Source organism: Phragmites australis, chromosome 13, assembly GCF_958298935.1.
Source record: "Phragmites australis chromosome 13, lpPhrAust1.1, whole genome shotgun sequence".
NCBI lineage: Eukaryota > Viridiplantae > Streptophyta > Magnoliopsida > Poales > Poaceae > Phragmites > Phragmites australis.
The window spans coordinates 12864513-12878789 of record NC_084933.1 but is presented as its reverse complement, the minus strand read 5'-3'; the positions used below and the strand labels follow the sequence as shown (position 1 = coordinate 12878789).

Below are 14277 nucleotides of genomic sequence, written 5' to 3'. Positions count from 1 at the left end.
TCTATCTTGTGCCATTTATCTTCTCATTAATCTTATGGGCACATTTTTAGGGGGAGCTTACCTTAACATGAGTTTTAGTAGCATGAATTTGTTTCAAAATTCATTCTCTTGAAAATCTTGCTATAGAAATTTATCATCGAGTCTTCTTTATGCCGTGTGCTAGAAGTGGGCTCAAAACCTTATTCACATCACTTCTTTGAGTTATTGTCCTCAATTTGCAAAAAGGGGGAGATTGAAAGCATCTAGGCCCCTAATTTGTGTTTTGGTAACTAATAACAATATATATGTGTAGACTAACTTGTTTGGTTGAGTTATGAAAAGGTTAGCTACAATGACGCTGCGGAGCTAGAAGATGTATGAGTGGAAATCATGAAAAAGGCTAGCTCAAGGCAAAGGTATACTATAGGGCATTTTTGTTTTGCCAGTCAAAGGTGTTTAGAGAAGAAAAATTGATCGGATTTATAGGATAAATGCCATACTATTAAGAGAGGTTGATGTGTGTTTACTTAAGGTTTCTATGGTGCCAAATTTGCTCAAACTTGCATTTCATATAGAGTTGAAAAATATAATTTGAGAAAATCCGAAGAAAAGATTGCCTTTTGGAGTTTCTAAGTGCTGACGGATTAACCGGCCCTTGTGGTGGTCTGACCACTGTATATGAGTCAGAGCAGTCTTGCTCTATCTTGAGAGTGGTGGTCTGACCACTGTATAGCTTCTGTTGTTTTTTGTTCTGATCTCATGCCCGGTCTAACCGACTTGACTCATGGTCTAACCGCCAAGGAACAAAGGCTCTGGAACGCTTCTGCTCGGTGGGCGGTTTAACCGTGGGGTCAGCCGGTCTAACCGCTAAGATTATGATGGTGTGACCATCGGTATCTTGCCAGTCCAACATTGCGCGAACAGAAGGTTTTTGGGTTGGCGGTCTAACCGAGAAGGTCAGCGGTCTGATCGCCAGCCTATGCCAGAATTAAATTCGACCGTTGTCTGTAGCCGTTGTACAGGGGTAGTCTGACCGCCATTTGTGTTGTGGTCTGACCACCACTTACGCAGAACTGTCAGAACCACAGTAACAGTCAGTTTTTGTGTTGAGGGGTATAAATAAGGGCTTGGCAAGTTCATTGAATGCCTATCTTGACTCTAGCACATAAATACAACACTTTGAGCTCTTGCCCTTGCTCTCTCTCTCTTTTGGCTTAGTGATTGCATCTTTGAGAGGTTGAGAGCATTTAGTGCATAATTTCAAAGAGTTTGAGAAATTAGGCACTAGTGATCCTTCAAGCAAGTATCATTCGCTTATTACTCTTGGAGGTTAACGCCTCCTAGATGGCTTGGAGGTTGCGTCACCGTCGAGCTCTTCAAGGAAGATTGTGAAGGAGCAACGGTGGTGATTGTGAGAGGTTTGAGCACGCCTTGCCGAAGCGGTAAAGTGCTTAGCTAGTGGAATTGAGGTTTTGAGTAGTTCTTGTTCAATTCCGGCTTAAGGTCAAGTTGCTCGGTATGAACCCTTTCTTGTGTGAGAATTGAATACTTGATAGATAAGCGGATTGAAGCTCAAACTCACCTCAATGTAGATTAGGGGTGATCAGCAAATCATTGATACCATAGAAAAATCTCTCGTCATCTTTGAGCTATTTACTTTATTGTTGAGCTATTTACTTTCATGCAATTTACATCAATCAATTTATCTTCCTAGATTATAATTTTGTTGCATGTCATCCTAGGGTTGCAAACCTCAACATAGTTCTTTGTTGTCCTTATTACTCTAGTGATCCTTAGTTTGTTTCCGCATGTTTTCTTGATCGCTTAGTAATTAGTTTTTTAAAACTGCGTATTCACCCCCCCCCTCTAGTCGGTATCCTTGATCCTATAGCCAGTCACGTCCGTGCATCCTCCGCAGCTCCTCTACGCCACTCGCGCAGCGTGCTCCCCAGCTGGCCTTCACCGACACCCGCGCGTCTCTCGCGCCACCACGCGCGCTCGCGTGTCATCCTTCCGCTAGCCGTGCTGCGCTCAGGCCCATTCTGTCGCGCCTCTGTCCTCCACATCACCGGTCCCTGCTACCCGGCGCCAACGTCCCTCCAACGATGTGCTCGGCCAAGGAGCCTGCCGCCGCTAAACTTTTCATTAGCCAACCGTCTCCTCCCCGGCCCAGCCCAGCCTTAAGCCAATCATGTTGCCGCCACATCATGTCGTCGCTGTCCGTCCATGGTGAGCCCACCTCTCCTCCTTGCTCCCCGTCGAGTAGTCACTGTGCCATGCTATCCCGCACCGTGCCATCGTGCACACAGCAGCGTTGCCGCTGGCTCGTCTTCTCTCCTGGCGCGCTGCCTTTCTCCCTCCGTCGGCTCTCCTCTCTCCTCCGGTCTCCTCTCTCTCTATCCAAGCCCCACACACAAACCTATGAGACCACCGTGAAATCATCCAACCTTATCCCTTTGAGCCCCTCTCACTGCAAGTGGGCCCCACCGGCTGGTCCGGCCTCCGTCCATTGGCCTAGTCCGTGGTGGACCATCTACCTGAACCCACCCTCTGGTCCCACCAACTGTGGGTGTGGCTAGCTGGGGCTGGCTACAAGAAGTTTTCAAGGCATTTTAGATATTTTTGTTAGTTTAGTTTAGGAAATTTGCGAAATAGAATATTTGTTCAACTATTAAATCGGCATAAACTGGTAAAATGCATACGAAATTAAATATTGCTCCAAAACTTTTGAAACCAATTTTGTCAGCTTTGTATTATCATAGGCTACACATTAAAAATACTAGGAACTATGAAATATATACTGGAATTTCTATGACTAATGAAATGTGTTAAAGCTTCATTAATGCATGATTAATTTTTGGGAACTCCAAAATTGATGAAGTCAATTTTGTTAGCTTATTAATTGATTCCCTGCTCATTAAAAATAATCACCCTCATGTTGAGTATAAATTAATTTTTTAATTAGGTTTAAGCTTTTTGTTAAGCTTAATTAATCCAAGAAATGATTAGATGCTTAACGATAGTTCAAACTAAGGAAAACCTTTAATCCTTTAAAACTTATGCATGAAGCATTGCATCTCCATTATTGTCTTACACTATGGAGCATCCGTCATTGCATGTCATTCATGCTCATCATTGCATGCATTCTTCAGTAGTGAACGAAGATCCGGAGCGTGACACGAGTGCGATCGAGGACAATGCCAACCTTCCGCATTTCTGTGAGTTCTATGCGGGAAGTATCAGGCAAACCCCAGAGTAGCAAGGCAAGCATCTAAGCATACTGCACGATTTGTTTCACATTGAATGGAGTCTAAATTTACAAATTATGCTTTATGTATGTTTGCATGTGTTGAGTCCAGTGTCAGGCTTATAAGGGTAGAACCTATGTTGATGTATTGTCTCTACCTTGACTTATTGATGAATTCTTATCCTTCTAGCCTGGATGATATAATTGGTGTCTAGCTTCAAGGATTATTCAACATACTTAGCAATGCTTAAGTCCTCGGTAGAAGTTGAGCGACGGTGTTGCCATTGTTCACGAGCCTAGGACTTAATCACTGTTCACAAATACAAAGATGAGGTTGAAATGGATGGTTGAGATGTGTTATTGAGGAGAGATGTGGGTGGTGTTAGGGGTATCTTCTGCCCAGGAGGAGTCCTCTGGGTAGTTTGGGGAAGGAGCCCGGATGCCATAGACCGCTTGCATCGTTTAAAGTCGTCCATCGGTGCAGTTAGCTCTAGCACTTTCTGTACTCACCACATGCTGATCTAATGGTAAGATAAGCCGATTATCATATGCTGTGCTGACACTTTTCTTGCGGCTCTATGACATGTAAGAGAAAAAGAAACGGGGAAGCAAGGTGGCGGGGAGCCGGAGGTGACCAGGACACGCTTGCAGTAACCCCGGTGCCATAGGGATATTGCAAGTGGGTGCTTCCGGGTATGAGAAAGGTTCACATGGGTAACCCTTGGGTGAGCCTATGTGGTCACTCAAGCCGTATGGTCCTCGAGTCATGTGGGTAAAGTTGTACCCCCTGCAAGGTGTAAAAACATTTTAAAATGCCGCGCTCTCGGTCATGAGCACGCTTCTGTTCATTTGCATCGGTCGTAGAGTTTACGAATATGGGATAAGGTCATGGTATGATAGAGATGGTCTGTGGATATTATTGATGAGTTACTATGGTTCCTATACATACATGCTCAAGTTATGGATTGTAGGGTACACTAGTATGTCGGTTAAGTATAGATGCTCACATGTAGGTGTCCAGGTTGCTTACTGCATATGTTTTACGTAGGAGTGTGTGAGACATACACTGTCTGGTCATGCTGCTCGGCACAGTAAACATCACTTATTAGTGATGGGTGTCCTCATAACATGTCACTAATGACACTGGTCTCGACCAGTCTAAGAACATCACATTAGTGATGGTTGACAACTATGACCTGTCACTAATTACTTTCACATTAGTGACGAGTGACAACTATGATCTGTCACTAATTAATTTCACATTAGTGATGGATGCCCTCATTTACCCATCACTAATGAGTGGCCCCGGCTATGAATTAACCGCCTAAGGCTACATTTAGTGACGCGTGCTCTCTCTACCCGTCACTAATGACTGCATCATTAGTGACGGGTTTTTATATGACCTCTCACTACTATCTTTAATGATGAGTTGTTCCCTCGCCATCACTAATAACACCTCATTAGTGACGGGTCTTGACCAGCTCCTAGCCCAGGCCACACATTAGTGACAGGTCGTCATTGTACCCGTCACTAGTTGTGTATTAATGATGAGTTCTAGTCGGCCGTCACTAACGGCATACAATACCCCTAAACACCTCCTTCCGCTGACCAATCATTAGAGACAAACTACTTTCTTACCAGAATCTAGTGTCAAAGTTAGTGTATATTAACCTATTCGATGAACATGACACATTTAAATAGGGAATATATGTGAATGGAAGTTTTTTAGTCCATTCCATATACAAACATATGATTAATAAGCCCATCACTTTCCTAAATAAATGGATGTGGAAACTTAAGCTCTCACTCAAAATAAAGATCTTCTTGTTGTATTTAGGAAGATAAGTAATTTTGACCAAAGGTAACTTGGTCAAAAGAAATTGGAATAATAGCCTCAAATGTAGTTTTTGCAACCACAATGAAAATAGTCAACATCTATTTTTTGAGTGTCACTTTGCTAACTTATTATGGCGGATAGTCATAATAGCTCTAGGCATTAATAAACCTAGAGATATACACCATATTATGGGTGGTTGGAGAAAGTAAATAGAAAGAAATCTTGGTTGGTGTGGCTACCTATTTTTTGGCAATTTGGTTATGCCGTAATGATATTATATTTGATAAGAAAACAATAACCTCTTTTATGCAGACACTTTTTAGGGTACTTACTGGCTTAGATTCTGGAGATTGATGTAGCAAGAAAGCGAGAGAGAAAAAAAAACATAAGCATGGTGTACTAAGTATTCGAGGTGGTAGCCATGGAGTTCTTCGCCAAGAATAGGTGGTTGTTTAGTACTAAACTATGTGATCGATGATTTATATTCATATGGTATTTTATGCTTTCATTTCCTTTCAACATTCAACTATGAGCTGAGTTGATGTAATAATAAAATAGGGTTGTATGCATCACATGATGTAAAAGGCTGAGACTTTTTTTCGTTGTCTAAAAAGGTACTAATGAATTCCCGGCACCTACCATTTTGTGATATCATGTGCTGAAAAATTGGCAAAAGCAAAATTGGTGTTATTGTGAAATTGGCAAAAGCAAAAAGTGTTTTATAATTTCATGTGATGATGTGCACGCGATGCTGAGTTATTTAACATTTGATGTGATTTATCCTCTCATGTGATTATATGCATGAGATGATGTGTTTGATATGCTGATCGTAGCATAATTATAGATGATGTGCATTTGTTGATATGCATGTGGTGATGATCACCACATGAAAAAAAGTCATTAGTGATGGGTGATAACCGGTATTAGTGACGGGTCTCGTACCCGTCACTCTTATCGCATCACTAATGATAGGTCATTAGTGACGGATCACGGATACGGCCCGTCACAAATGAGGTCATTAGTGACAGGTCATAATCGTGACCCGTCATTAATGTTCAGTCATTAGTGACGGGCCGTATCTGTGACCTGTCACTAATGACCGATGAACTTTTTTATATTTTTGGACAAAAAAAGTCAAAAAAATATTTTTTCACCCGAGCCATTCCAACGCAGGCCCATCCCATATGCCTCACAAGCCACGCTTTTTTCACATTATTTTCAATGTTTGTGTTCCATGGGAATCGAACCCACGACCTCCTCTTCGCGTGTATAGCCACCTTACCATCTCTACTATCATGTAGTTGTGATAGAATCCGGATATTTTATCGTTTTAATCTTCTTTACCGAAGGTCATTAGTGACACGTCATAACCATGGCCCGTCACTAATGCCAAATTTTGCCAAGGGTTATAATTTGATAGGTGACCCAGAGTGTATTCGGTAAAACGGGCATAACTTTTGCTAACGGACTCCGATTTTGATATTTTTTTACTCTACGGACATCTAAGAAAAAATTACATATGTTTCTCCCCTACTTTGTTGGGTTCGACGATTTTTTTCGAGGCTAAAAATAGCTTGGAAGATTAAGTTCTTGTCCCTGAAGTTTTTGCACCATTTTCGGAACACGTGTTTGTGTCCATAGCCGCCACACCTTGCATCAAACTTGAACATAAATGTACAATAGTTCCTATTCTAGTGCTGCTGAGGTGAGAAAAAATAAAAGAAAAATAAAATAAAAATGAAAAATATTTCTGAATACCATCATTAGTGACTACAGTTTGTCATTAGTGACGGATTACAAGTTGACCCATCACTAATAATTAGCATAGGATGACCCGTCACTAATGACTGCCCTAGGATGACCCGTCGCTGATGACCTTATCAATAGTGACGGGTCATAACATGACCCATTACTAATGACTAGCCTAGGACGATCCGTCACTGATGACCTTATTATTATTGACAGGTCAAAATTTAATCCATAACTAATGACTGGCCTAAGATGATCCGTCACTAATAACCTAGTCATTAGTGACGAGTCACAACTTGACCCATCACTATTATCATCAGTGATGGGTCATATTACGACCCGTCACTAATGACCGCTCATTAGTGACAGATCTATATCTGGTCCTGATCAGAAGGGACATTAGTGACGCGTCCTTATTGGACCCATCACTAATAGGACATTAGTGACGCGTGTTGAGCAGCCGTCACTAATGTAATGTCTCATTTGCTAGTTTCTTACGTAGTGGATGCTCGTGGTAGCATGATGATAATTATGGTTTTGATATGTGCAATATACTCATGAGTGGTGTTGTACGGATTAACTTGAGTCAAGTTTGTGAAACTTGGGTTTAAGGTTTAGGTTGGTTTTGTTCATTTACAGGTGTCGTTCTGAGGGCGACCGTGGTCGGTGACAGGACCAGGATTAGGTTCAATGAAGAACTGAGGTTAATGATGTCAGGAGGTCATGTGAAATGTTCAAGCTAGATAACGGTGCATGTGAATATGATAACACTATGTAACATACACGAAAAATATATAAGCTATGGTGTAATGATGATGATTGCAACATGAGACATGGTTTATGGTTTGGAGTGTCATGTGATGGCATGAAATTATTCCATAGAGCACGCATACGTGTGTGCAATGAAATAAAGAAAAAGGGAGAATGGCATTGCGTTGGCACAGTGCTGGTGTTTTTGTCAGACGGCTACAACACTGTTGGCGTTCTTGGTGCAGCACAGCAGTCCAGAGGATGGCCGAAGCCCATGTGCGGATGTGCTCGGTCCAGTCATGTTGGAATTTTTTATTTTTATATTTAAATTTTTTTAATTTAGTAAATTTAGGCACCCATTTGGTAAAATGCACGAATAGACATATATTGCCGGTTAGAAAGGTTGTGTCACCCCTCTAACGAGTGACATGTATAAAAAAATAAACATATCGTTCTTTCAACATGCGATAGGTTAAAAAAATAAAAAACAACATTTCATTGTTCTCAAAATTCGAATATTATACAAATGATCATGAAAAATTCTGAAAACAAATTAAGATGTAGAGGATGCTACCATATAGTTCTCACAAAAATGTCAGCTCAAAAAGTTATTTCGACAATGAGAAACAAAAAAAGACAAAATGTTTGTCTTTTTGAGCTAAAAATTTTGAGCAAAAAAAAAGACTCATTGTACAAGTAACTTTTTGAGCTAAAAATTTTGTGAGGGCTAGATGATAGTATCTTCTACACTATACATGCTCTATTTACGTTTGATCTATTTTCATCACAATTTGTTACAGTATATTTGCGAGTTTCTTTAGATCCAAAGTTTCGATTGACTTGATTCTTATGTAAATAGTTCTGCATGATTTTTTAGTTTTCACAGTAAAAATTGGAGGACAATCCAACGGTTGGATTTTTTTTCTAGTCATCACTTTTAGTGATGTGATAGATGTTTGTACTGAACTGAATTTCGCAAATAAATTTCATATTTGGTTAGGGTGTTTTAAAATTTGAATTTATCTTTGGCAATCATTTATCCCGTCTGATTGGGTATTTTGCACATATTTCAAGTATCTGTTGTGATCTTGTTGTGATCTAAGCAATCTGAAGTAGTTCCTCTTTAACATTTTCTTTGGTTCTCACTTTGTCAAAGACCATATAATGGTGTGCTTTTGTTGTTGAGTCTAGCTCACAGAGGTGCCTACAATTATTTCAAAAATAAAAGAGGCGCATTGTGTTTATGCAAGGGTGTTGGATCCTACAAACGGTCACAACTTAAGTGCCATTGGTGTTGTGTTCTTTACGGCTGGCAACATTTGTTTTCACCTTCATGTGGGCGTGGCCTACTATGGATTATCCCACGACCTCACCAAGTGCGCCAGGTTTTTTAGGTGGCATTACTCATGCTTCTGAATCCTGAAAAGGGGAAAACCAGAACTTCGAAAACAAGGGCAATTAGAGAAGTGTGCATCATATATCACATCACACATATTGTAAGTTGTAACACCCATACCATTTGCAAGATGTTTTTTCAGATAAGGTAAGGGCAAAGCCCCTCCGATTTCTTTTAATAGAAACCAAGTTCAAAACAAACTTACAACCAATGAAAAAGAAAAACGGAAAGGAAAGAAACGAAAGAAAAGGCAAGATGTGAATCCACCGATCTCAAGTTGGTCTTGTGTTTTCAACTAAGTAATAGTTCAGGGTGTAAAATGGTCTTACGAGTTACAAGAAATGCACTTGAATGTGCAACCCGGTACAAACAAATTTCGAGAATGTGCATTTGAACTCCAATTGTTACAACTAAATAACATTAGCATTAAGGGTCCTGCTTGGATAAGGGGAGCTATGATTAAGTTAGAATGCACTAAGCCACTAACTAGACCCTACTCATCCAATTTAGTGTGCATCCCAAGTTATCATCAAGTTCTACATGTCAGGTCGAATATGGCAATGAGTGATGTTTCACCTACAGACTACAGACATTAGTGGACCTCAGCTCATGATACGGAACCTTGCAGATTACACGGTATGAGCCAAGGTGCATTTCCTGAGTATCCCAACCCATACAAACATAGTTGAACAGAACATATCAGATGGGATATGCCATCTCTACAATTCGAGTGATTTTTAATCGCCATTTTCTCCCACATAGGCTGAAAGATCAACTGTGTGCCGCTATTGTTAATTTTATATGCTGCACTTTTGTGCCATGTATTTATACTTGCAATGTAGATGTAAAGATTGGCTTGCTCATCAACAATTCACCAACCAGGAACTGCATTCATTTTAAAATAAGTACAATGAAATGGAATGAGAATTTTATTACAACATTGGCAGCGGTAAGCAGAGATCAAGAAGAAGCGGTAAGAGCAGTCAGAGAGGAAGCAGCTGCTCATTAAACTCTCTGTTTCGGTTACAGCTTAAGTGATATTTCCTCATCTCGGAAATAAAGTTCTTGTCAAATCAAAGTGAAAAGGTAGGTTTTATTATTTACGCTTCTTGACTCTTTCTATTTCTCAAGGTGTTGCTTTATTTTTCAAAGAAAAAGCATATTTAAGAAACAAATATAGAATGTTTAATGTTGCTCTAGTACAAGCACAGATACACAACGGAATTAGTGCACTCGATTGAATACAGGTGTAACATACATGGAACAAATAAATTAACAAAGATGTCTGAACACAACACATCCGGTACATTTCCTCCCATACTCTTCACTCGCTCGGACATGTGGCGTGCCACTGCTGATCTTGAGCTTTCCTTCCTTCGCCAGCTTCAGCACAAGGTTTGTCTCATCATTAAATGCGATCATCATGGTAAGTTTATTTTTTAGAGCTTCTTTCGATCCTTGGAAAGGCCCTAAGAGGTACTAAAAAATTCAGCCTTACGAGGAGATACGGTAGCTCCTGCCTTTACATATCTTTACTATGTACTGTAAAAGTACTCTATTCCTTAACTACCATACAAATTAAGGTAAGAAAAGTTGAAAACTTCAGTTCAGCCACTAACCTTCCTAGATATTTTACAATTTGTGGATGTACTAGATAGTTCAGCAGTTTGAAGTATCACTGTAGCTCTACTAATATCATGCTTTCGAGTTGTCCAAATAAGCGTGGCACATCAGAGGTGCAGCAGTCAAGTTTTGTCTTGCAATATCCCAGCGAGTACAACCAAACATAAGCATGTAGTCGCCTTGAACCTACAGCTGAAATTCCCAGTGCATCTGAAATACCCAGTAACCACCATTACCAACACAACTCAGATCACTTCTCTTACACCTCTTCTTTCATTCTCACCCAGAAACTCTTGCAAGAAACATATATTGTGCTATTATTATAATATGTGCCTCAAAGAGGTTTCCTGATCCTATTTATGAAATGGCAGAGTAGCTCGATCATAAACGCACACCAGCAAGGCAGCAATTTTCCAAGTATGGGAGTGCTATCTTTCAGTACAATTAAACAGGGTAACATGGAACATGCATACAAAGCAACATAAGAATCTGTAGTACTTGCAACAAAATACTTAACGAAGATGACAGCGCAAACCCTTAAGCAAACCGGAAAATTCACATCTCAACGATGACCTTCCCTGTAGCATGGCCGCTCATGCTCTTTTCCCACGCCTCCGCTGCCTTCTCGAACGGATGCCGCGAGTCGACGACCGTCCTGAGCTTCCCTTCCTTCACCAGCTCCAGGAGGAACCTGAGGTCGTCCTTCCCTAGCGACAGCAGCACCACAGACAGCTTCTTCCTGCCGAACAATGTCAGGATAGATGCGATGAAGTTTGCAAAGTTTGGCGCAATGTCGACGACCCTTCCCCGGCTGCTCAGGTTCGGCTTGAACACTGACCACCTGCCGGCGTTCGTGGTGTTGATGATGTAGTCGTACTTCTTGCCCGACGAGTTTTTCAGCGCCGAGCCTTCCGGTGTCTGGTAGTCGAGGACCTCTTCGGCGCCGAGGCTGCCCACGAGCTCCAGGTTGCGCGCGCCGCAGGTGGCGGTGACGTGGTGGTTCCCGAGCTTGGCAAGTTGGACGGCGTATGCCCCGATGCCGCCAGAGGCCGCGGTGATTAGCACGTTGGCGCCGGTTCCCGTGCCGTCGAACCTGGTGCCGATGGACTTCAGGGCTTGGAGAGCAGTGAGGCCCGCGATAGGCAACCCTGCGGCGTCCGCGGCGGAGACTCCGGCGGGGCGGGCGACAGTGACGCTCTCCGATGCTGCTACATACTCGGCGAGACCGCCAGCTTTCTGCCAGTACAAGTTTTTTGTCGCATGAACGATGGGATACTGAAAAGTTTAGATGAAACGAGATGCATTCCAGAGATCAGAGCGTTGGCAATTACCCAGAAGATTAATTTGGACACAACTTTATCGCCAACTTTGAGCTCACATACTGCCGAACCAACCTCAACAATCTCTCCAGAAATATCGGTTACTGTTTCAGAAGTACAGAACAGATTGGTATTTGATGGCAATGCAAATTTAGGACCAAATTATGCTTTATATAAAATGATTTAATTTCCTTGAAATCAGAATACGAAATACTATTATAAATAATGGATACCTGGAATAAACGGAAATTTCGGGAGAAAAGGACGTAGCAACCCTCTTTGAAGATTCCAATCAGCTGGATTGATGCTAGCAGCTTCGACTTTTATAAGGACTTCATCTTTCTTCAGTGAAGGAACGGGGACTTGCACATACTGAAGTAAGAACAAATGAATTTTAATCCAATGTAACTAATTTCCCTTAAGAAACGATCTCATTTGAGATTATTTCAACTGTTAAAACTTGCAATTTAAACGCAACTCAACTTGCAAAATGGCACCTAGCTAAGCTAGCGCTAGCAAAAATGTATAGCGGCCTATTGTTATTTTAAAGAACAAAATGATAGGCCCCACACTGCACCTAATCTTTTGAAGTCAACTCCTTTGCCTTTACAGGCCTAGCGCATCTGTATCCCTTACCACAACCTGTTTAGTTCTTGGAAGCAACAATCTAATGCAATCCTGATTGGCATGTAAATCTATCACAAATCCATAATACCAACATGTATGGCTCCAAATCATCCAAGGCAATGTGCAACAACAAATCCTTGGGCCTATTTGGAAATCAGAAATTTCGCGGAAAACTTCGCGGTTCCAGCTAATAATTGTACCCAGAAAACCCATCCATTTATGAAAAGCAGATTAACTTAGAAGGAAACTTTAATACTGACCTTGAGGGCTGCGCCGCCGCCACCGTAGCCGCTGTACTGGAAGGCCCGCATGGTGGACGACGGCCTCCCGCCGGCGGCCATAACCTTATGCCGAATGTGGCCTGTTTCTGTAATGATGGAGGCTGGTGGAGAAGAGAGCTCAAGAGAGTATCATATATGGGCAGTATAGCCGCGTGACTTGGGTACGAAGAGTCTGACCGGGGTTTCATTTTAATTTAACATGCTGACACATGAGGATTTGACTTTGTAACGCTCCTCTTAGACGCTGACATGAGGGGAGAGGAATGGGATGGGATGAGGACGACGATGGCGTCAGTGCTTATAGAAGTTTGATGCGTTTAGCTCCTGGTTTTTGGCTTGGAATACTTGGTTTATCACAGCACCTGGATCAGACATGCAACTTGCAGAATTTACAATGAGCTTCGCTTGAGGCATCCCACATGCTGGAAACAAATTTAAATTTCACTTTGGAAAAATAAATAAATAAATTTGTGTGTACGTATTGGGTGGTGGCTACTACACTTGCTGAAAATATCAGCAAGATGCTGCCCAGGAAACAGATCTGGATTTCATTTTGGGAACAATGGATTTGTTTTGTCTGTTGAGTCTGTGTGTATGGGGGGGGGGGGGTGCTACTGCAGTAACTGAAAATCTGTCCGAAATGCCACTAGAATAAATTAACTTGATTTGCTTTCTTTTTTGAATGGTAAACTATATATTGAGGGCCGTCCCTAGGAATTTGAGACCCCAGTGCGAAATACAAAATAGGGCTCTAAAATTAGAAAAATCATATAACCAAAGCATACTTTCACTTAATTATATAACTTCAATACATACTATTTCTTACAATACTTAGGAATATATCAAATATTAATATTAAAAGAGTAAAGGTAGTACTCAAACAATAAACTGATCTCATGTTCTACTGAAAAGCATCATCCTTTTAGTATTTCTTGAAATGAAATCTTCAATTATATCTTCATACTTAATCTCCAGGACATCATTTTTAAGTGTTATTGTCGCCAATCCATTAAGTCTTTCTTGTGTCACAGTAGAACGCAAGTAGGACTTCAACAACTTGAGTTTAGAAAAGCTCTTTTCTGCAGATTCAACAGTCACAAGAATGGTTAACAAAATTCTATATGCAATAACACCATTAGGGAAATAGCCTAGCTGTTTTAAATATTTTAGAATATCAAGATGGTCCATAGATTTCTTAATAAGATCCTGGATGAACTTTAACTTCACAGACAATTCTGTTCCGTCAATATCTGAATGTTTTCCACTTTTAAGTGCAACCTCAAGATTAACAGAAGAAGAAAACAAACTCTTATCATCCAAGGAGCGCAGCTTATCTGAATTAAACAAGAAACCAAAAGTATTTTTGAAAATTAACACGAACATAAATAAATGGAAGCGGAACAAGCCACTTGCCACGATCGAAAATTAAGTATATACTTAATCAAATTAATTAGGATTTAGGACCCCAA

At 41.0% G+C, this 14277-nt stretch overlaps 1 protein-coding gene across 1 annotated transcript; it reads right to left on the bottom strand.

Moving 5' to 3' along the window:
* Positions 1-10966: 10966 nt before the first annotated feature.
* On the bottom strand, positions 10967-12963 carry LOC133888622 (chloroplast envelope quinone oxidoreductase homolog). The gene is made up of 4 exons (XM_062328932.1): positions 12788-12963; positions 12134-12272; positions 11913-12004; positions 10967-11817 (listed from the first exon to the last, which is right to left on the bottom strand). The coding sequence occupies exons 1-4, from the start codon at positions 12866-12868 to the stop codon at positions 11137-11139; spliced, it is 993 nt and encodes a 330-aa protein (XP_062184916.1). The 5' UTR covers positions 12869-12963; the 3' UTR covers positions 10967-11136.
* Positions 12964-14277: the final 1314 nt, after the last annotated feature.